At 42.9% G+C, this 22,240-nt stretch overlaps 1 protein-coding gene across 1 annotated transcript in view; it reads left to right on the forward strand.

Annotated features, from left to right (window-relative positions):
• Positions 1 to 740: 740 nt before the first annotated feature.
• LOC103227327 (T cell receptor gamma constant 1) overlaps positions 741 to 22,240 on the forward strand; it is a 57,585-nt gene continuing 36,085 nt past the window's right edge. Inside the window, exons 1-2 of the mRNA XM_073008953.1 lie at positions 741 to 1,995; positions 2,109 to 2,432. Of these exons, the coding sequence (XP_072865054.1) occupies positions 1,950 to 1,995; positions 2,109 to 2,432 (370 nt within the window). The 5' untranslated portion in view covers positions 741 to 1,949. The remainder of the gene's footprint in view (positions 1,996 to 2,108; positions 2,433 to 22,240) is intronic.

Raw genomic sequence — 22,240 nt, forward strand, 5'->3', positions numbered from 1 at the left:
TAAACCTTGACCTATTACCTGACCTGCTTTGAGTAGGGCCTTGTGAAGATTATACTAAATTTATGGGATTAAAGATCATAATGGCTACAAAGTGCTTGACACATTAAAGGCATTCACTAAGTGTCCATTGCTTGGTAACTCTTTAAAAACTGTATTTTAAATGGTAATGTTTTGTTAACATCAGAATGACAAAAAATACTACAATGGCCGTCCATTCCCTCATTCCACCCTTTCATCTATTCAACAAACACCTGGGAATAGAGAGATAAGCAGCACATGATCTTACTCCCCTGGGAACTCTAACTGGCGTTCAGAATGAGAGAGAAATGGGTAAACAGGCCAAGGCTTGGGCAGGAGGTGCTAGGAGAGAGGAAGACACTAGGCGGCGCTAAGAGAAAGCAATTTGAAGCATCTCCATCCCGGACTTACTGGGTAAGGGAGGCTTCCTGGGGAAGACTGCCTGGGGCTGAGCCCAAAAGGATAAATAAGAATTAGCCAGGGAAAGTGGATTAGAAAGCAGTTCAAACACAGAAAACTGCAAGTCAATCCACAGAAGTGGGTCGTGGAATTCTAGGCAGAGAGTGACGAATGAAGATGGAAGGACAGGGAGGCACTGGCCACATCACAGAGAGCCTCTTATCCTAAGAACTCTGGGCTTCATCTTCAGAGGCAAGGTAGAGCGAGGGAGGAATTTAGAGCAGGAAAATGACCAGGTCAGTCTAGTGGCCATGGGGAAGGTGGGTGGGAGGGGCCAAGATGGGACGCACGGAAGTGCGTGAGGTGGAGGCAGTGGGGAGCCAGGAAATGTTTAGGACGTAGAATTCTCAGGAACTGGAGTGTGGTGAATTAGTTAGAGGGGAGAATTGAGGCTGATACTCAGGTTCCCGGCGTGGGCAATGTGGGTACATTGCTGCTGGTGAGCTGGGGCAAGGTCACATCATGTCCTAGGGGTAGTCATGTCATACAGGGAACTCGGAAGAAGATAAGGGTTGGGAGAAGGGAATGAGTTCACTCTAGCTATGAGCAGACTTGGTTTGAGATCCCGTGTCAGACATACTTGAAAATGTCCCAGAGTAAGCTGGATATGGGTACAGACAGTTTTTGATTTAACTAAGGTCCGACTTAAGATTTTTTTTACTTTATGATGGTGCAAAAGTGACATGCATTCGGTAGAAAACATAATTTGACCTTTGCTCTTTCCCCAGGACAGTGATATAAGGTTTTGATACTCTCTTGCGATGCTGGGCAGTGGCAGTGAGCCGCAGCTCCCAGTGTGTAAATTAAGAATGGAAATCTGGAACACAGCAGCTTTTAAGGGGTGCATTGGGGGACAGCAGTTTGTAAAAATACCTTGGGACAGATTAAATGTCTTGGGTTAGAGAAAGAACAACAGACAGTAGGAAACTGTCATCGAGGAGAAGCCGGGATTCAGGAGACGTACATTATTCAGGTAGCTGAGGGAGGGGACAGGAACCTGAATCTTCAACAGAAGCAAACAAACTGGGATGGACGGCCCAGCCCCATGAAGGTGACCAGAAGGGCCCCGTGCTGCAGGCTGTGTGGGTAGCAGAGCAGAGCTAAGCAGCTTGACGGATCAACATCTCTCCAGCTGGTTGAAGACAAGCTCTCAGAAGACAAGGCTGCATGTCACAGCCCCGACAACCAACGACACCAGCCTGACAGCTTGCTGCGGTGGCCACCGTGTGGTCTGAGGTGGTTGTCTGAACTATGTGGTCTGATTTCAGGCCTCAGACCTCGTAGGACTATCTTCACACAGACTGGAAGTGCTAACAGGTGGTGAGGACACCACTTTACAATGATGCAGGAGGCCCCATGTCACTCTCACCCATGGGAAGTTTGACTTGGTGGACTCAGCCAAGCCACAGGGGTCTAACGCTTCTTTGCGGTGATTCCAGGCTGCCCTGGCAGAGAGCACAGTGCCTGCAGACATGCTGTCACTGCTCCACGCGTCAACACTGGCAGTCTTTGGGGCTCGTAAGTAGTTTTGCTCCCCCAATCACTTTGGACTGATATTCTCTATTGTTATATGTTTTTACAAATTCCAAATTCTTGGTTTATTTACTCCCTCCCATTTTTTTTCCCCCCAGTGTATGTATATGGTGCAGGTCACCTAGAGCAACCTCAAATTTCCAGTACTAAAATGCTGTCAAAAACAGCCCGCCTGGAATGTGTGGTGTCTGGAGTAACAATTTCTGAAACATCTATATATTGGTATCGAGAAAGACCTGGTGAAGTCATACAGTTCCTGGTGTGCATTTTATATGACGGCACCGTCAGAAAGGAATCCAGCATTCCGTCGGGCAAATTTGAGGTAGATAGGATACCCAAAACGTCTACATCCACCCTCACCATTCACAATGTACAGAAACAGGACATAGCTACCTACTATTGTGCCTTGTGGGAGGTGCACAGTAACAGACAGTTAGAGCCATCCCATTCAATAAACGTTTATTGAGTCTTTGTTTATAATTATGAATTGGGAAGCCATAGTTACCACCAGTGTGCTTGTAAACAGTCTTCTAGCTAAACAGTCATGTGGTGACTCTACGTGGAGTTGCCAAACTCTATATTTTCTCAAAGCAGAAGCTCTGCAGAAGTCTATACAAGTGACCAGCCTCATCTTTTTCAGGGTTCTACTCTCTCACCAACAGCTTTTCTAGGTCACCCATGTTTATTTATCTGGTTCAACCTCTCCTACTCACTACATTGTTTTTCTGGCATAATATATACACATTTTTAGTGTGATTCTTTTGTACTAGTCGACATGCATTACATAAGTTTTCTCTGAACTTCCTATCTCTCTCGATTAAAAAATGGATATGACATTAAATGGTATTCATTTTTCTGGAGGTGAACATGTAACAAATGCAGCATGATCTAACCGTGAGCAGGGCAGACTGCAATGACAAGTCTATCACATGCATGCCTTGAGTGGTGATGTTTGAGTTTGTACAAAATTCGTAAACACTTCCACTAATCAAGTCTAAGTCAAAGTCCACTTTGGATTGGGGTTTGAGGAAAAATTCATTTTCTGCAACCTCCTCCTCCTGGGTTCAAGGAATTCTCCTGCCTCAGCTTCCTGAGTAGCTGGGACTACAGGTGCATGCCACCACACCCAGCTAATTTTTTTGTATTTTTAATAGAGACAGGGTTTCACCATGTTGGCCAGGATGGTCTCAATCTCCTCCTGACCTCGTGATCTGCCCGCCTCGGCCTTCCAAAGTGCTGGGATTACAGGCGTGAGCCACCGTGCCTGGTCATCCAACCATGAGTTTTTGATAGACTACTCTGAGCCAGGCATTATGCACAGCAGAAATTACAAGGCCCATATGCTCTGCAAAGGCCTGAGGTTGCTTGTTTAACCACTTTCTGCTACTGGGCTGCCATTCACCACTAAAATGACAGCCCTCAACTTGAATATAACTCATGACTGTAAATCTCTCATGAATTTTCGTTACTTCTAGTTCAACTCAGGCTTTGTAACTTATTATTGTTGATGGTGTTGTTTAATTTATGTTTTTGCCATGAAACCCTTTCTTGAAATGTGATTTTACAAATATAAAATAGAGAAAAGTAGATTTCCACTGGGAAAGAGTTGAGAGATGAATGATCCTTAGTCTCATCTTCTCAAATTTCTCTGATACTTTGATTTTTCAACAGCTCAGTACTTATCTGAGTATACATATAATGTACAAAGTGGTCAAGACCTGGGCCTGTCATGTCAGAAGTACGTAGGTCCAAATGGGCCTCTGCTTACCACAGATAAGCTGTGTGGCAAGACCTTGGGTTTCTCTAGCCCCATTTCCTTACCTGTGAGGCAAAGGTCCTATGGTTACCATATGGGTGGCTGTGAGAACTCCTGACATGATGCATATAAAGGATTTGGCTCAGTGCTTGGCATATTGTGACAGCCCAGTGTTATCTGACAGAAACAAAACTAGATACAACAACAACAACAAAAAACCAGCAAGCACACATATATAGTCATGTGTCCCTTAACAACAGGAATACATCCTAAGAAATGCATCCTTTGGCGATGTCCTTGTTGTGCAGATATTGTAGAGTGCCCTTAACACACACTTACATGGTACAGCCTACTACACACCTAGGATATATGGTATAGCTTATTGCTCCTAGGCTGCAAACCTGCACAGCATGTTGCTGTACAGACTACTACACGCAATTGTAACACTGATAAGTATTTGTGTATTTAAACACAGCATAGAAAAGGTATAGTAAAAATACAATATAAAAGAAAAATGCTACATCTGTATAGGGCAGTTTCATTATAATTTGTCCATCTTTGACTAAAACATTATTATTCAGTGCATGACTGTATATACAAGAAAACACACACACATCTTTTGTTTTGTTTTGTTTTGTTTTTTTGAGATGGAGTTCCGCTCTTGTTGCCTAAGCTGGAATGCAATGGTGTGATCTCGGCTCACTGCAACCTCCGCCTGCCAGGTTCAAGCAATTCTCTTGCCTCAGCCTCTCAAGTAGCTGGGATTACAGGCACGCGCTACCACGCCCGGTTAATTTTTTGTATCTTTAGTAGAGATGGGGTTTCACCATGTTGGCCAGGCTGGTCTCGAACTCCTGACCTTGTGATCTGCCCGCCTCGGCCTCCCGAAGTGCTGGGATTACAGGCGTGAGCCACCATGCCTGGCCAATACACACATCTTTATATATCTAGGGCTTAGCCTACATTTATGATAGTGTGGCTATTACATTTTATAGAGAGAATAGCTACGTATGAAGAAACTCCTATAAGAGGTCATCCCATGGTGGCTCACACCTGTAATCCCAGCACTTCGGGAGGCCTAGGTGGGTGGATCACGAGGTCATGAGATCGAGACCATCCTGGCTAATACGGTGAAACCCAATCTCTCTAAAACTACAAAAAAAAAAAAAAAAAAAAAAAAAAAAAAAAAAAAAAAAAAAAAAAATTAGCCGGGCATGGTCGTGGGCGCCTGTAGTCCCAGCTACTCGGGAGGCTGAGGCAGGAGAATGGCGTGAGCTGGGGAGGTGGAGCTTGCAGTGAGCCGAGATTACACCACTGCACTCCTGCTTGGGTGACAGAGTGAGACTCTGTTTCAGAAAAAAAAAAAAAAAAAGAGGTCATTCCAGATTATTTTAATTCTAAGCTTTTTGTCATGGTTCCCTAAGACCTTTGACTCACACACAGCTGGAGAGGACAGTGACCTTGTGTGTAGTGCAGATGACCATTATGGGGGAAAAACAAGTCGAAATTTATAGTCCTTTACTCCTCCTGCCCTTCTCCTTTTGGCTAAGGTGAGCTTCACCAGGAACATTTTGGCCACGCCAAAGGAAAACTAGCCAGAGGCAAACAAGCTCTAAGTTAATATTTGCCAATTAAATGGTTTACATTTTGGATTCACAGAAACGCTGACAGCATCTTATTAGAATATACTGCACTGCATATAGTAGGGCCTCAATGAATATCTATTGAATTGAGATTGATACTTTCATTATTATTGAGGGGTTCATTTTACCTAATGGGTCAGGGGGTTGTATGTATGGATGCCCTGAATATTCTGATGATTTGGGTTCAACTCATTTTCTTTTCTACCTGAGGTGGGTGAAAAACAATGACTCTGAATAATAGAATCAACATTATATTATCTAGTTAACATAAAATCTGAATAAAATCTAAGGAAATCTTGGAAAGGAATATTTTCATATACCATAGCATCTGTTGCCAAACTCCCCACACATACAAATACTATGGAAAAAGTAATGTCTACTGCCCAGGAGTCATCTTATAGGAGCCACAATTCTAGAAGTTGCTGTACCCACCTGGAAATCCATGTCGACTGTTTTGTCTCAGGTGCTTTTTGCTTTCAGTCCTGTGAAGGGGTTCACAAGAGGCAGCCTGGGATAGAGAAAAAAGGGCACAGACTTTGAAATGCTTATCTCCAGACGTTGCGCTCATGAGTATTTTTATATGTGTCGTTTCTGTACTTTTGAAATGGTCTAATAGAGAACACATTACTTTTGAATTTTACTTTAAAATTTACTTTAAAAAAGAATTCATGTTTTATAATATTAAACATATCCCTGCATATTATTGAGCACCTAGAGACAATATGTAAAATTTGTTGGTTAGAAATGCCTGGAAGGGGTTCTGCTTGACTATTTTTTCTTTCCTCTTCTTTAATAACTTTTGCTTCTTTTAAAACACAAAATCTTATCTTTTCTTCTGTTTCCTACTGACTACTATGCTGAGCTAAAGAAAATGTTAGTGATTTGAGTGCTCAAGGAAGCTTATTGGGCTTGTATGTCTTCCTTGAGCACTAGGATTTTCAAGCCTGTAGCTCAAATGTCTTGGGAAAAAAGAAACAACTTTTTTCAGTGAGTTAACAGATATAGAAGAGAACGGCCACTCCTACCCACACCTCTTGGATCCTGGACATCAGCTCTGGCTGTGGGGCAAATGGCACTGTATATTGGCCAACGGGGGAGGATGCAGCCAACTTAAGGCCCCTTTTCAGGGAGGGAACGCTGACCCCACTCTCCTATTTCCCGGCTGCCTGCTGGTGTTTCCATTTTCGACCCCCAAACAACACCTGCAGGATAGGGAAGACCATCCACGCAGCCCAGGGCGGTCAGACTTTTAAGGCAGAGTTAGGTGGAAAATGGACTTGGATGAGCAAAGAAGGAAATCCTGCAGATGGCCCAATAAGTGGATTATGTTTGACCTCAAATAAGTAAGACAAGCTAGGGAGCAAGAAGGTTTTATCTAGTTTCGTTTCACTTTCCACAAAACCACCAAGGTCCCATCTCCAACAGAACAGGATGTGTGACTGTTCCTTGAGTAAAAAAACAGGAAACTGGACAAATCTTGAGAGATCATCATTCATTAGCGCTTCTTTAGTTGATTTCTTAATATAGAGGAGCATGTAGATTATTTATAATGCTTTTGTTCTTAAGTGAAGGAGTCTTAGGTATTTGTTGACTCATTAAATAAATAACCAGTATGTAGTAGACTCAAATAAGAAACATAAAAGTGACATACATTTAGATAAATGATTATAGTACTTTATGCTTATAGTGCTTCATGAATCAATAGTATGATTAATCCAATTGTGCTCATAGTGTTCTTTACAACAACAACTAAGTTTAAAATAGGGAAACAATCTCAACTCTCATTAGATGACTGAGAATAAAGAAATGCCTGTCAAGTTCGTATCAAGTAGAATTTATTCCCTTACCCCTGTTGCTATAATTGATGTGTCTCTTCTGTAGATCCCTAATTTAATTTCTTGTCACTTTTAAGTCAACTTTTAACTAGCAAATTAGCAAAGTACGAATGGATTCAGAGAGATTGAATCACGTGCTGTACTTTACTGTAGTCCCGTTCTCTTTACATTTTACTTATAAGTTAAAGTTAGAGTAATTATCAAAACTCCATATTTGTATTCTGAAATTGGCAGAATTTGGATTTGCAGTCCGTGGGTCAGCAGGTTTCTCTGACTTCCCTTATTTTCTTTGTTTAGCCACAGCAAAACAGAAAAATCAGTGTTTACGTGTACGGAGTTAAATGTACAAACTATTCTCTGAAAGAGCTCAGTTCTATGTGAAAATAAATAATGTAGTGAATGTTCTTATGACTGTAAAATAGTAGCCATTGTTTATTGAGTACTTTTTATGTGCATGGCACTTTATACTGCAGCTTTATGACATCTGAGCCTAACAAAATACTATCATTATTATTATCTCATTTTTATAGATATTTTGTTTTTTTAATAAACTCTTTTATTTCCACATTTGGGTCTTGGGTTATTCGTGGGGTGAGAAACCTCTTCACTTCCAATCCCAGCTGTCTGGTACAATCTAGTGTTGTGGTCCAGCTGTCAGCAAAGGGTAGAGGTGGGTGCAGAGCTGGCCCCCGAGTCTGCACCAACTCTTCAGAGCAGGGACCTCAGACCATGGTTGTACTTGTACTGCTTTAGGGCCTCGCTGGAGCCCTCACGCAGGGACAGGCCACTCTGAGTGGTGGAACAGTCCAGGAACTGCCTGCTCTCGTAGGCGCAGGGCCCCATCTGCAAGGGTTGGGGGGCAGCGTGGGTGGAGGTCTGTTGGGCAGCAGGCTGGGCAGGCTCCGAGCTCCCCCAGCTGAAGGCGCTGCCCATGACATGTCCCACAGCCGAGTCCACGGTCACCCCTGCGGCGTGGACGCCATATGAGCCATGAAGCTCCGCTGGCCCGAAGGGGCGGAGATGGGGCCGTTGCCGGGGCGGGAAGGGGGGCGGGGAGCGTGGGCAGGTGGGCAGAGGGCGCGGCGGGAGGGGGCTGGCTGGCCAGAGGGTCGCGCTGCCGCTTCCCAGAGGCGTGGTGGCGGCGGAGGGACCTGGGCGATCTTAAAAGACAGAGATGGCGGCAACGGTTCTGTTGCGGGGACAAATGCCCTTTATAGATATTTTCTAGGTACAGATTTGAGACTTTAATAAATTAAGATACTTGATAGTAAGCAGCGAGGCTGGGATCTGAATCCAGGTCCGTCCGACTACAAAATCTATTGCCTTGATCTCCTACAGTGATGAGAAAAACAAAACCAAACACGACCTTTTAAATGGAAACATTTCGGGGGAAAATAAAAAATTTTATTTTTCGTTTTGTGATTTTTTTTCACTTGCAGCCTTAAGCTCCATTCCCCAGGGTCACATGAAGTTAGTTAAATTGATGCTAACGGTGTTTACTTAGATACAATCTTCAGAGAATTCTCTACAGAGAATTTTCTTATGCAATCAAGTTTTTCTGACTTCTGGGTTCTAAGATTCTTTTTTTTTTTTTAACAAGAAAAAAAGCGTAACCAAAACTGTGCTTATTGAGTAACAGAAAAGCAGCGAGATGGAACACAAAGATATTCTCCCTAATTATCACCTTTCCGCTGCATTCCCTTACCCTCAGTCCGCTGAGGAGCGCAGAAATGTTATCCAAAGGTGGACGGGAAAGGAAGGAAAGGCCAAGACCCAACTGCAGCCTGGCCTGAGATGGCTACATCATGTTCTGCTTCCTGCCTGGCTGCCCAGGGAGGGCTTGGATGGGAGGAGGGCCAAGTCAATGTCAGGCCTGGAACTTTACATGCTTTTCTCTCTTAGATATTATCATCCCCTTTCTCAGAGGAGGAACTGGAGATTCAGAGAGACTCTGTAGCCTCCAAGATCACGCAAGCATCACTAGTAGCAGAGAAGGGATATAGAGCCAGTGTGACGGTCCATAAGACTTACTCTCTTCCCACCACACCACACTCACCCAGCAAGAACTGGAATAAATGACAAGGGAGGGAAGAGGGGCTCAGACTTCTCTGTATATTTACAAGGATGCAGAATGTGTTCCTGTAAGTGTACCCAAGTAGGGAATTTGGCCCTTTAATGAAAAAGGTTGGAGCAGGAAGACTTCCAGTTTATTGGATGAAACATAATGCAGCAATCAAACAGCCTGACTCTTTTGAGTGAATATCAATAGGAATACCAGCATACTATCCACTGTTCTTCAAAGGAAAAAAAAGGAAAGTCCTTGATTCCATGACATAGATAAATGTTCTGAGCAGGAAGAAGTTAATGGATCGCTGGGAAGGCTTCACAGAGCCAGAATATTCAAGTAAAAGTCTTGCCAAACAAGAAAAGGAGAAAGTTCATTTTTGTCACGCACAGTCTGGTTGCAACAGTAAAACCTAGCTTTTGTCATCATCACATTTTTTAATACTGAAAGGACGTATTTTAGGAAAAAAGCATCCCAAATTTACATATATGTTTTTATTTTTAGAACTTCATTATTTTTTGAATCAAACTCTTCAGTGAATTAATTTTTACCACCTCCTCGGGTACAGGATAAATGGGACATTTGCAGACAGTTCCTTCCTTGCCCATGTTTGCTGTGAGGTGAGGTGTGGATGTGGGGAACCTCTCTGAGGGAAGAGGATGGGTGTGGCAGCCCCACGACTGGTCATGAGGCCCCACGTCACAGAGCCTCCACTTGGAGGGCAAGGCTGAGAGCCCCACTACACCTCATGATGGGGAGTTCTTCTGTCTAGAGATGTTATTTATTGTCATTCAAGTCAAAGAACTACAATCCTAAGATAAAGAGCCTACTCCAAAGCCAAAACTAGGCCTCCTAACAGTAGCTCTGTGCTGATCCTGCTTCAACAAGGAGGTGGAGTAGAGAGGAAAGAGGTGAAGGATATGGAATCCACTGAGCTCCCACTTTACGCCAGGCATATTATGCATCTATCTAAGCCAATGCTGGTAGATAGGCATTTCAATTTCATTTTCATAGTTGAGGGCACTGGGTGTCAGAGAGCAACAAGTCAAGCTAACAGCAGGTTGAACTGGAATTAAAAGCAGAACTGAATGATTGCATGCTTGCCTGTATAGCACAATATGTGGATTTGCTTGGTATTGAAGAAATAGGTTTTAGTTCCAGCTGTACCATTTACTAGTTGAGAGGCCTTACTTTACCCCCTCTTCCCCATGGGGAATCCCTTCCTGCCTCAAAATATTGTTTGGATTAAATGAGCCAATGTTTGTAAAAGTGTTTTGGAAATTGTAAACACCATAACAAAGAGTTATAGTTTTATTTTAACACATTTCATTCATTGCAATATGATTTCTCATATGAATTACCTCCTAAGGATAATCAATATTTATGGAGCTCCCAGTATAGGGAAGGCATCCTTCTTGATGAAATAAGGGGCTTTAACAATCCCTACAACATATGACTTTGATGTAGCAAAAATGAAATCTAGCATGTGTTGTATAAAAGTAGCCAGTAACAAGTGATCTAGCAAAGCTGCAGTGCTGTATGCTGAGCGATAGAGGTATTTGTTGTAATATCCACTCCAGTTCCTTAAGAAAATAGATGGTGGCAAAGAAGATTAAGTGATACTGCTCATTGAGTGATGAGAATTTTTACATACTGGATGTTCAGTGGGAGTTTCATTTTGTCCCAATCTCCGCTGACACTCTAAGCTCAGGAGAATGGTAGTAATCCAAAAGAAGAGGACAAAACCAGAGATTCTCATTGGAGGGCAATCCCCTCTCCAGCGGACATTGGTAACATCTGAAGACATTTTTTGTTGTCACAAACGGAGTGAGAATGCTACTGGTATCTAGTGAGTAGAGGCCAGAGGTGCTACTAAACATCCTACAATGCACAGGACAGCTCCACAAGAAAGAAGTATCCAGCCCAAAATGTCGATAATTCAGAGGCTGAGAAACCCTGGGCTAGTTGGCTATATTTCTCAAAGACTTGCTAAGAGGTAGACAAAATTGATGACTCCAACCTTGGCTCATGAGCTATATCCAGGCTAAATACAGTAGAGCTTAGAGAATTCCTGGGGACTCTAATTTTGCAAAGACTTTCTCTGAAAAGCACTGTTGGGAGTTCCCTGGAAACTCCCTTCTCTCCCAGTGAGGAGCTGATGAGGTAGCTCTCCTACTTCCACACCAAATAGGACTCTCAGGTCCTACATCCACCGTGGGTCCAGAGCAGAGCCCTGCATGTGGGTCATGGAAGTGTTGGGTCTGTGCCATGAGCGTTCGGTGGCCAGATAAACCAGTGAAGACTCTCATCTGGAAAAGTAGACAGGTGGCTTCAGGTCATAGCACACGTGGTAACTTGGACCCGCTCTCCCCTGAAACCAGTTAGATAATCATGATGAAATAATAATAATGAGAAAGAATATTTCTAAAAGTTTCTAAGAGTCAACAGGATGTGAATAACTTTTACCCTGGCAAATGGACTGATTATCATGGTGTCATATAGCTATGGGTAGTGTTCCCATGTGATCCTGACCAATCAGCACCCTCAGAAATGACTGATCTGGGTGCAGGGCCTGGGGACACCCGTTTTCTCTGTGAACACTCTACGAGGTTCCCCTTCCTTATCCTGGCGTGGCTTCTCCTGCTCCAGGTTTCCTGTCTCCTCAGCCTTCTCTCGGGCACTCAGTCTGAGCAGAAGGGACATCACAGCTACAGATATGCACCTATTCTTCACTCTGGGAATGTGAACTTGTTCCCCTACTTCTCAGATTGGCTGGGGGATTTTTTGAAAATGAATATCTCATTTCTTGATAACTTTGTTTTCGTTGAAAATGCTAGTTTGTTTCTAGTTGAAACTGGGTAAAAACAATTGAAGCAAGTGAAAATCTTTATTTCATTAGCAGAAGCAAAGCATATATTTTCACTGTAGGTTATCCAGAGAGAACTTTTCATACATACTCAGGTACTGACAAACACCAAATCAGGCATTTGAGGCTTTGATATTTACTTGGAAAAAACCCTGTTCAAGGTCAATGGTAGGCAAAGAGTTGCAACCATATATAAAATTCTGTATATAAATTCTATATATAAAATTCTGCTACTCCCCTTTAGTTCTTAATATAAAATTCCCAGAAAAGTAGAAAGACATGATGACCCAATATAATGGCCCCCAGGAACCTAGCATGACATTGGAGCCGAGGTAATGAGCACTTGCCCCGTTATCATGTAAGCTACCACATCCTTCCCAATGTGGAAGAGCCTCGTCCAGATGTCCGCCCCAGCTAGGCCTCAGCCTCAGCTTGCAGCACTTCCTGTGTTCCTCAGATGATGCCTCTGTGATCACAGGAAACCAGAAAGGGAGTCTGATGACTATCAATTGCACCCCACAAATGCCAGTAACTATACCGCCAAGTTTCTGGTTTGACATCATTTCCTATTGACTTGGGTTCCTATTTAGAGACTACGTTTGTTGAAACTACATGATTATTTCAGAGAGAAGGCAAGGTCCATTATTCCATTTTTTAGAGAATTCTGGTCATAGTGAAATGCTCAGGTGAAGATGCTGGCAAGGAACAAAATGGAATTAATATCCATTCAGTTCCCATTGACTGCCAGAAAAAGGGATAGATGTCCTACATGTTCAGAATCTCAGGTGATTATCGTAAGAACCTGGTAAGCAAACTTATTCGTGAAAGAAATAACTGATGCTTAGACAGGGGCAGTTATCTGTCCAAACAAATAGTTCATGCTCTTTCAATTGCACTATTGGGCCACCTTGAATACCCTTAGTGTTTATTAACTTTATAGAAATAGGGCCAGGTGCGGTGGCTCAGGCCTATAATCCCAATGCTTTCAGAGGCGGAGGTGGGTAGATTAGTTGACCTCAGGAATTTGAGACCAGCCTGGGTAACATGGTGAAACCCCGTCTCTACAAAAACACAAAAATTAGCCAGGTGTGGTGGGGCGTGCCTGTAGTCTCAGCTATTCCGGAAGCTGAGGTGGGAGAATGGCTTGAGTCCAGGAGGCAGAGGTTGCAGAGAGCCAAGATTGCACCACTGCACCACTGCACTCCAGCCTGGGCTACAGAGCAAGACCCTGTCTCAAAAATAAACAAAACTTTATAGAATGAACTATGGCATTTGTGGGTAATTATGCGCTGACCCGGACCTACTGCCTAGCCCTGCAGAGCCAGGTCAAGACAGAATGGGCAGTGACTCAAGAAGCCATGGCTAAAGGGTCATGTTGGACACACATCTGGAAGAGTTCCCACCTCCCACCCCACCCCCACCCCGCTCCCCACCGGCATTCTGCCCTAGGACCCTTCTTCTTACTGGAGGGGAAAAGGCTAAGAAAACAGAAAATCGTCTCTGTTATTGTGAACTTGCTTTAGCAGATAGTATCATGGGTGGGATACCTGGAGAGGGATCAAAACCTCATGGCCCAGACTTAAGGAAATGATCAAAATGTGTAATGAGGATCATGTTTTGGAAACATGTGGCCAACATATTTTTATTCTCCAAAATAAATCACGTCACCTTTCGATCTATCTTTATTATAGCTAATCCATATTTACTACCCATGGAAAGAGATGATAGTTGCCTAGAACAAACTCACTTTTTGAATTAATTGTGAGATGTTGGGCTTGAAAATCAGGTTCAATTTTTTTTAAAGAGTTTTCTAAAGTTGTGATTCTCTCATTCATAGGTCAAAAGGCCACCCTGGCAAACTAAGAACACAGAATTTTTGTACAGCTGCTGGATATGAAGACTCAGCATATGATATCAGTGACGTTAACACCCTCCCAGGGAGAAGCGCTGTTCCTTCTGGCTGGGAAGTGCGAGCCGGTGGGGAGAGTGAGAGGGGTAGAGCATTACGTGAAGGAACTTCCTGGTTCCCTTGCCTCTGAGGGCCTTATGCCAGAGGGGATAGAAAGTCCAATGGAAACCCAAGACAGGCGTAAGGAGAATCTGTGAGTGTCTGGCTCCTGTCAAGCTTCCCTAATATGGCCCTGGTAGAACTTCATCAAAAGTGGAAGACATTTGCAAAGGTGAGCCCAAACTAGCACCACTTTCCACACAGGCTGTGCATGTAGGAGTCCCAGATGCTTCTCAGGGTCTCTGAGAGGATACAAAAGTACTGAGGGGGCCGGTGAGCACAGCACCTGGGATTTGGATGAGAAGTTGCAGGAAGGGAACTTTACATCCCAAGGGCATGGTGTGGAGTCAATAGTGGTAAGTTCAGTCTGGTTATTACACCAGCCCGTTTAGAGGAAGAGTGAAATCCCTGAGATCAGCAGGGCAAAGTGCTGGAAGTTGTTGAGGATGCAGAGGGTAGCAGGAAGACAATGCTAAGAACTCATTCACACACCCTGCCCCTGGGTAGCGATGTCATCCTGGGGATGAGAAGGAGGAAGAGAGAGAAACACAGAAAAGCCTAAGCAGGCACCACAAAGAGACCGAGCCCATCTGAAAGAGGCTGCTTTAACCTGGTGGAAACTATTTTAAGTTGGTAAGTTTAGTGTCTCCCCGCAATATCAGAATGAGCAAGAGATGACAGGTATAGGTTGTGTACATTTCCCCTCTGCATTGAATGATAGAGTGTGCACGTTCCACCGCTGTGCCCTGCTCAAAGTTAGCTGGGTGGCTGTGCCCTGCTCAAAGTCACTTGGGTGAGGGGCGCCAGTGGGAACCAAAATCCCATCTCACACCCACCTCCTGCACACTCTGGAGCTGGGCTGTGACATGCTGGAGAAAGGTGTCTTTGTCTAAGTATTCTGCCTAAGGGCATGCCTTTTGTTAATTAGTAAAAAGAAGCCTTATTTGTGCTCTGAGGAGTGGGGGTCTGTTTCGGAGATAATTCGTGATAAAGCCACACAGACAAGATACAAGGCTTTAAATAAATTGAATCTATGAAGCTTCCTAACCCCATGGAAAGACAAAATTAGTTTACACAAAAATAATCATTAAAGAACTAATGAAAATAATGTTTCAATTCAGCCACCAGACATTACATTCCAGAGCCTTGTGGAAAAACTGATGATCATGAAAAATGTCATTCGCATAAGTGACACCATGGTGTGAAGTCAAGGAGTGCAGACTCTGGAGTCAGAGGGCTTCAGTCAACCTGAGCGTCTGCAGCTTTGTCTTCTGTGTGACAGGCTCCAGTGACTGTTGTGAGGATTAGTTGAGATAATAAATACAAAATGCTGAGCATCAAGCCTGGAGTAGAGAAAAGGCTCAGTAAGTACTAATTACCAGTATTTGTTATTTAATTTCACTTTTGTCTACATCCCCTTGTGTGAAATGGTTTGGACAACTAATCAAGGAAAACCTTCCCTCAGGGACATTGCTGATATTGCAATCTTCACTAAATACACTTATCTCTACCTCCACCTCCACTGCTATCTCTTCTCTGTCTCTATCTCTGTCTCACTGCTGTTTAACTATCTAATTATTTGTAAATGAACTGGTGGGTTTGTTGTTGTTGCAGCCTGGCTAATGTTATCCACATGTATCTGAAACCTCAGGAGTGACATGGAACGGTAGTCCCTGCTTGAACCATTTACCTCCTTTCCTGACACCAGCGATCACACACACCTGACACTGACCTGAAGCCTCTGACCTGTCCTGGGAGGCAAAGACTGAGTAGACAAGATGCCTGGTTACCAGCAATCATCTGCAATTTCCTCTGAGCTAATGAGATTGCTTTCCTCTTTGCTCAAATTATGTGAGAATATTTTTAAAAAGAATTTAATGTGCTCTTTTGATATTTCAGGTGTTCAGTCAAAAGCCTGTGTTATTCTCCATCTCTCTCTCTCTCTCTTTTCCTGTTTGGGTAATCAAAATGGCACAACCAGAAATATTTCTATCTGCAACAGAAAAGAAGAATAAATGTATTCATGCACAATTACATTATATATGTATATATGTTTGCGTATACATATATCTATATAATTGATATATTTGGGAGAAATAAAAGGTTTCATTAAGCACACAGGTTCTAGAGTTAGACCCTCTGTTGCAAATTACTGTCCTGTCACTTACCTCCTGCCAGAACAAAGTGCATACTTGGACAAAATACCTGCTCTGTAAAAATGCCTTGGTCTTGAAAAAAATGCCTGCTATGTCAAAGCTTCTATTTTCCCATCTGGAGAATGGGAACAATAATAAGAACCCTCACTTGATAGATAATGGACAAAGGTGCTTGTAGCACAGAGCCTGCCACAGACAATGTCCTCAATTAATGCAAACTATTAATATTATGAAAAGTGAATATCTGTTTTCTGACAATACTTTCAATAATATAAATTATGCCTTTGTTCCCTTTATTTGTTTGAAAAAACCAATAAAAAAGACAAACAAAAAAGTGTCTTTAAAGTGTCCTTTTGTCTTTCTTCTAGACTGCTAGTAATCCTTTCCTGTGTTTAGGGAATTTTTACTTCATGGGTTTTGGTGAATGAATGAATTCATCTGCCTCTGAGATGCATTTTCTCAGCCTTTATTCCAGGTAGTCAGGTAGACTGTGGACTCCAGCAATTAGACATACTCCTCACAACCTCCCCAACACACACACACACACACACACACACACACACACACACACACACGGCTGCTGGAGTTGCAGGGTCTGGAAGGAACTGTCTTGCAGGGATGGAGTGTGCAGGGTGCCTGGTGAGTTCCAGGGTGACTGTGGCTGGCCTAGCTGTGGCAGCACCAGGGCTCTGAGCCGGGCCCTGCACACTGGCTCAGCCTGCAGCGTGGGCGCCCTCTCCTCCTTCCCATTCCCAGGACACATCCTGTGCAGGGGAAGAGTGAGTCCTTCTAGTTGTAGCCACAGGCCCGTTGGTCTGCTGACCTCTACCTCCTCAACATTCAACTCCCCAGCATTGAGTATCTCAGAAATGGTATTTATCAAAAAAGAGGGTGAACAGGGCAACTGCTTTAGGAGGAGCCATCCGAGCCAGTTGCTTCCTCTCCTGTCTCCTAGGGAGGACCCAAGCTGTCAGAGTTCACACCTGTCCCACACAACATGAGTCAGAGCTGGACAAAAGTGACAGGGACAATCACTGTCGGTTAAAGGAGCCCTGAGGCACCAGAAGATCTCCAAGAAGGCCACATGGAAATCATAAAATGGAACCGAATGGAGGGGAAGAGAAGTTCCTTAATGTGGGAAAATGAAGTACTAACAATTTTTGACTGGTTTCCCTTGATTTAGCTGGGTTACCACTTCAAAACAGTCAGCAAAGCATTTTAACAATGAAAACTGTTGGGGAAATTAAATGGCTGGAAATGGAGGGAAACTGTGCATGGTGGTGCATGCTTGTAGTTCTAGCTACTCAAGAGGCTGAGGCAGGAGGATGGCTTGAGCCCAGGAATTCAAGGCTGCAGTGAATCATGATTATACCACTGTACTTCATCCTGGCCAACATAGCAAGACCCTATCTCTACAAAATAAAAATAAAAAATAGGGGGGAGATAAAAATGTAGTAGTAATAATAAAATCTACTAATTACTGAAAATTTACTGTATGTCAGGAGCTATACTAGGTGTACTTGGCTATTCAGTCTGCATAAAAATTTTAATACCGGTGTTATTATTGTACCCATTTTCGGATGAGAGATTTGAGACGCAAAGAGATTAAGAAGTCTGCATAGGGTGAGGCAGTCCCTGTGTGATAAAGATGAACAGTTAGACATTTTAAAATGTTTTGGTTGGGTGCCGTTGCTCACGCCTGTAATCCTAGCACTTTGGGAGGCTGAGGTGGGTGGATTGCTTGAGCTCAGAAGTTGGAGGCCAGCCTGGGCAACACGGTGAAACCCCGTATCTATAAAAAATACAAAATTAGCCAGGCATGGTGGTGTGCGCCTGTAGTCCCAGTTACTCAAGAGGCTGGGGATGAAAGGATTGCTTGAGCCTGAGAGGATGAGGCTGCAGTGAGCCATGAGTGTGCTACTGCACTCTAGGGTGGGCGACAGAGCAAGATCTTGTCTTAAAAAATATATATAAATAAAAAATTCTCCAATGACATGGGAAGCTGCTCAGAATATAAGCTGAACTGAAAGAATACAGAATACTATACATGTAAATATATCTATAGTCCATAAAATCATATTAATATTCATGTATCTACAATGAAAAAATCTACAGTCGAGCATATGATAATACGACTAGTAGTGGGCCTTCGTGATATGACCATAGACGTTTTTATTGTTATCTTTCCCCATTGCTCTGAGTTTCTTCGACCAGCACCGTTACCAGCACGTTCTACCTATCCGCTGTGTGACTTTTGTGCAGTTACTTGATGACTCTGTGCCTCATTACCTCATCCATAAAATGAAAATTCCAAGTACCCATATTACGTGATCATTGTGAAGATTAGAAGGTGAAAATCATTTAGAAAAAAAAGGCTAGCAAATAGAAAATGCTCAGTAAGTATTTGCTATTATAAAAGTTAATGTTTATTAAATATGCAACAATTTAAAATATTATGCTGAGGAAAAGTGTTTATGAACAACTCCTAAGCAATTAGAAATCCTTCTCATTTCCATAGAAATTAAGCAATCCCCATGGCCCCCTCAAATTCGGGCAGAGAACCCCGTCGAGACTGCTAGCCTGATCTGAGATAAGCAGGGTGAGCAGGACGGGGGCGCAGTGCTGAGCCTGCAGGCGGCACTGAAGGGCCCAAAAAACCACTTTCTTTTCTCTCTCCAATTCAGGCCACACCCTCCAGCCCCTGACCCGAGGTGTCTAGCCACCAGGTCCGCACTTTCCTGCCTTCTCCTTGGGGACACCGCCCTGAAGACAGGATGTCACTGCTGGAAGCATTCGCCTTCTCGTCCTTCTGGGCACGTGAGTTGCTGTCTGAACATTTCAGTCTAGCTGCATGACCAAAATAATTCTTCAATGTTTCCCTCTTCCACTCTCAGATGTTCATTGGAAATTCTCCTCTTTTACTTACAGTTACACTTGGATTATCGAAAGTGGAGCAGTTCCAGCTATCCATTTCCACGGAAGTTAAGAAAAGTATTGACATATCTTGCAAGATACGGAGCACAAACTTTGAAAACGATGTCATTCACTGGTACTGGCAGAAACCGAATCAGGCTTTGGAGCATCTGATCTATATTGTCTCAACAAAATCCGCAGTTCATGGCAGCATGGGTAAGAGGAGCAACAAAGTGGAAGCAAGAAAGAATTCTCGAACTCTCACTTCAGTCCTTACCATCAAGTCCGTAGAGAAAGAAGACATGGCCATTTACTACTGTGCAGGATGGGATTACACTGTACTAGAACTGTAGAGACAATATGCACAAAATCCCCTCCCAGGGTCTGTGCCCACCACATCCTTCCCAACAGGCGCAACCACAGCCAGTCCCCAGCTGGGCTCCCAGACTCAGGCTCGCATTCTCTGAGGCTCTTCCAGGGCTTTCCAGGAAGCTGTTATGGGTTGTGCTTATACTTTCATTCCCACCTGATCCCAGGACTTGTGCTCCAGAATCTTTATTTGACACTGTTTCTTCATGAGTTAAAGACTTGTGTGGGGACTGAGAGAACATAGGTCAGGCCACTGTCCATCATATCACCACCTAGAGACTTCCAGTAAGTAGCAAGGAGCAGTTGAGAGAGGGATCCTTATTATGTACAGTCAAGACAATCCCCCTACAATATAACTATCACTGGTGCCATTTACAATGAAAGAAATGAAAGCTTACAGAATTGGGGTTGCATGATCTGCCAGACGAGTCATGTCTTTGAGCTGGTCTGTGAGACCACACTGAACAGTTTAAGGGTTGCAATTCTGTAAGTAAATGCTAGGATATCTGAGATAAATTCCGGAAGGAGTAAGTGCCTTTTTTTCTGCGAGGGGTAGAGAGGAGAATTTGCCAGCATAAGATCGTCAGACTAGAGCTCCAAGTCACTCTGGGGATGTTGGATGAGACCCTCCATGTTGGAATAATCCTTGATCTTACCTGTAAAGGAAGAGAGAATTGTATTGTGTGTGTGTGTGTAAGTTCTCTACAGCGTTCTCAATTATTTGTATGTATTAGCTCCTTTAACCCACACTACCTATAATGTCTGCTCTGTTGTTCTCATCAAACATATCTAACTCCTGAAATAAGTGGAGTATTAGTTCATGCACTTGTCCAAATCACAGAGCTGATAAGTGGCAGGACAGCCTAGGGATGGACCTAGGTAATCTGGTTCCTCTTGAATATGACACTAAACTGCTTCTTAATCACAGGAGTATAAAAGAAAAGACACATTGTTTCTATCCCCATGGAGGAGACAGAACTGACCATCACGAAACATTAACTGACACAAATTACTACTGTGTGCTGAAGCATGTGCCCAGGGTTCCAGTGATTAGGTGTATTCAGAGAATAAAATGCCAATAAAGTACCAATTGACTTTTCAATATAAAAACATAACAAATTTGGGTTTTCCATATCTAGGTATGTGACAAGTACTGTTACCTATACTTCATGTTCATTATCATTATTATGTGATCGTGTAAATTTCTTAAGTCTCTGGAAGCCATTTAGGCACTTGTAGATGTAGAACTGAGACACAAAGATTTCAAATAACTCAGCCGATGTTGGATAGGGTAAGTGGTCTAGAAGAGTGCACATTGTCGCAGGTCATTAATAGTGACATTCAGATGAGCTTTTGAAAGACCTGATATATTTTTAAATATAAAATTAAAAGAACAGAATATAAAACTGTAAATGTAAAACCCATTAAAAAATGTTTAATCATGGCTGGGTGCAGTGGTTCACGCCTGTAATCCCAGCACTTTGGGAGGCCACGGCAGGCGGATCATGAGGTAAGGAGTTTGAGACCAGCCTGACCAATATAGTAAAATCCGGTCTTTACCAAAAATACAAAAATTAGCCAGGCCTGGTGGTGCACGCCTGTGGTCCCAGCTACTCAGTAGGCTGAGGCAGGAGAATCGCTTGAATCCGGGAGGTGGAGGTTGCAGTGAGCCGAGATCGCACCACTGCACTCCAGTCTGGATGACAGAGTGAGACTCTGTCTAAAAAAAAAAAAAAAAAAAAAAAAAAATTTAATCCTGCGATCCTGTGTAATGATCCAAACAAATATATTACTATCTACAAATGTGTAGAGAACATGCTTAAAAATAAATTCTGGTTGCTCTTATTTTCTGTATTTTAATTAATTAATTAATTAATTAACGTTCTACTAGAATCTTCTCAAAATATTTTCATCATTTTGCAACATTTGGTGAGGTTTTCTTCAGTGAGGATTGGGTACTTTTCCAAGCTCCACAATTTTGTGATCTGGGACGTCATGTGCGCCACACTGTTCTTGTCTATCAGAGGGAGATAATAATACCACTGCCTCTCAACACTGGTGAGAAGTGTGAAGGAAGTAATGGAAGAAAATGTTTAGAACAATGTTAGCAAGTCTACAATAGATGTTTGATATAACGTTAATTTTAAAGATTTATTATTACATGTAAAAATGAACTTTATTTAAAAACTCCCCTCTCTGTGACATAGTGTTCATGAGATAGTTCCAAATTCCAAGGCAAGTCCCCACAGACTGCCCTGTCGGTCCCTCCAGCAATTTCAATCAAGTTTCCTCTTGAGGCGCACCCTCATTATAAGTGAAATTGGATTTCTCTGAGTTATAATCTGCATTGTGACATCCCAATTAATTATAAACCAAATACTTTACTGTATTTCAAATAGAAATGACTAGAGCTTTTAAAATGAGGTATGAATAATGCTAGTGTAAAATTTCAGTTTGTCTTTTTTAAAATTGTAAAATACTGTCCATGTTTTATACTCCTGAGTCCTGAATCCCCAAAAGATTAACAGAGGGCTCAATTTTTATGTGAGGTAAAGAAAGCTGCATGCTCATATATCTGGAATAATATTGTACAGTCTGAAAATCAAGGAGGGAACAGCT

The sequence above is a fragment of the Chlorocebus sabaeus genome, chromosome 21 (genome assembly GCF_047675955.1).
Source record: "Chlorocebus sabaeus isolate Y175 chromosome 21, mChlSab1.0.hap1, whole genome shotgun sequence".
NCBI lineage: Eukaryota > Metazoa > Chordata > Mammalia > Primates > Cercopithecidae > Chlorocebus > Chlorocebus sabaeus.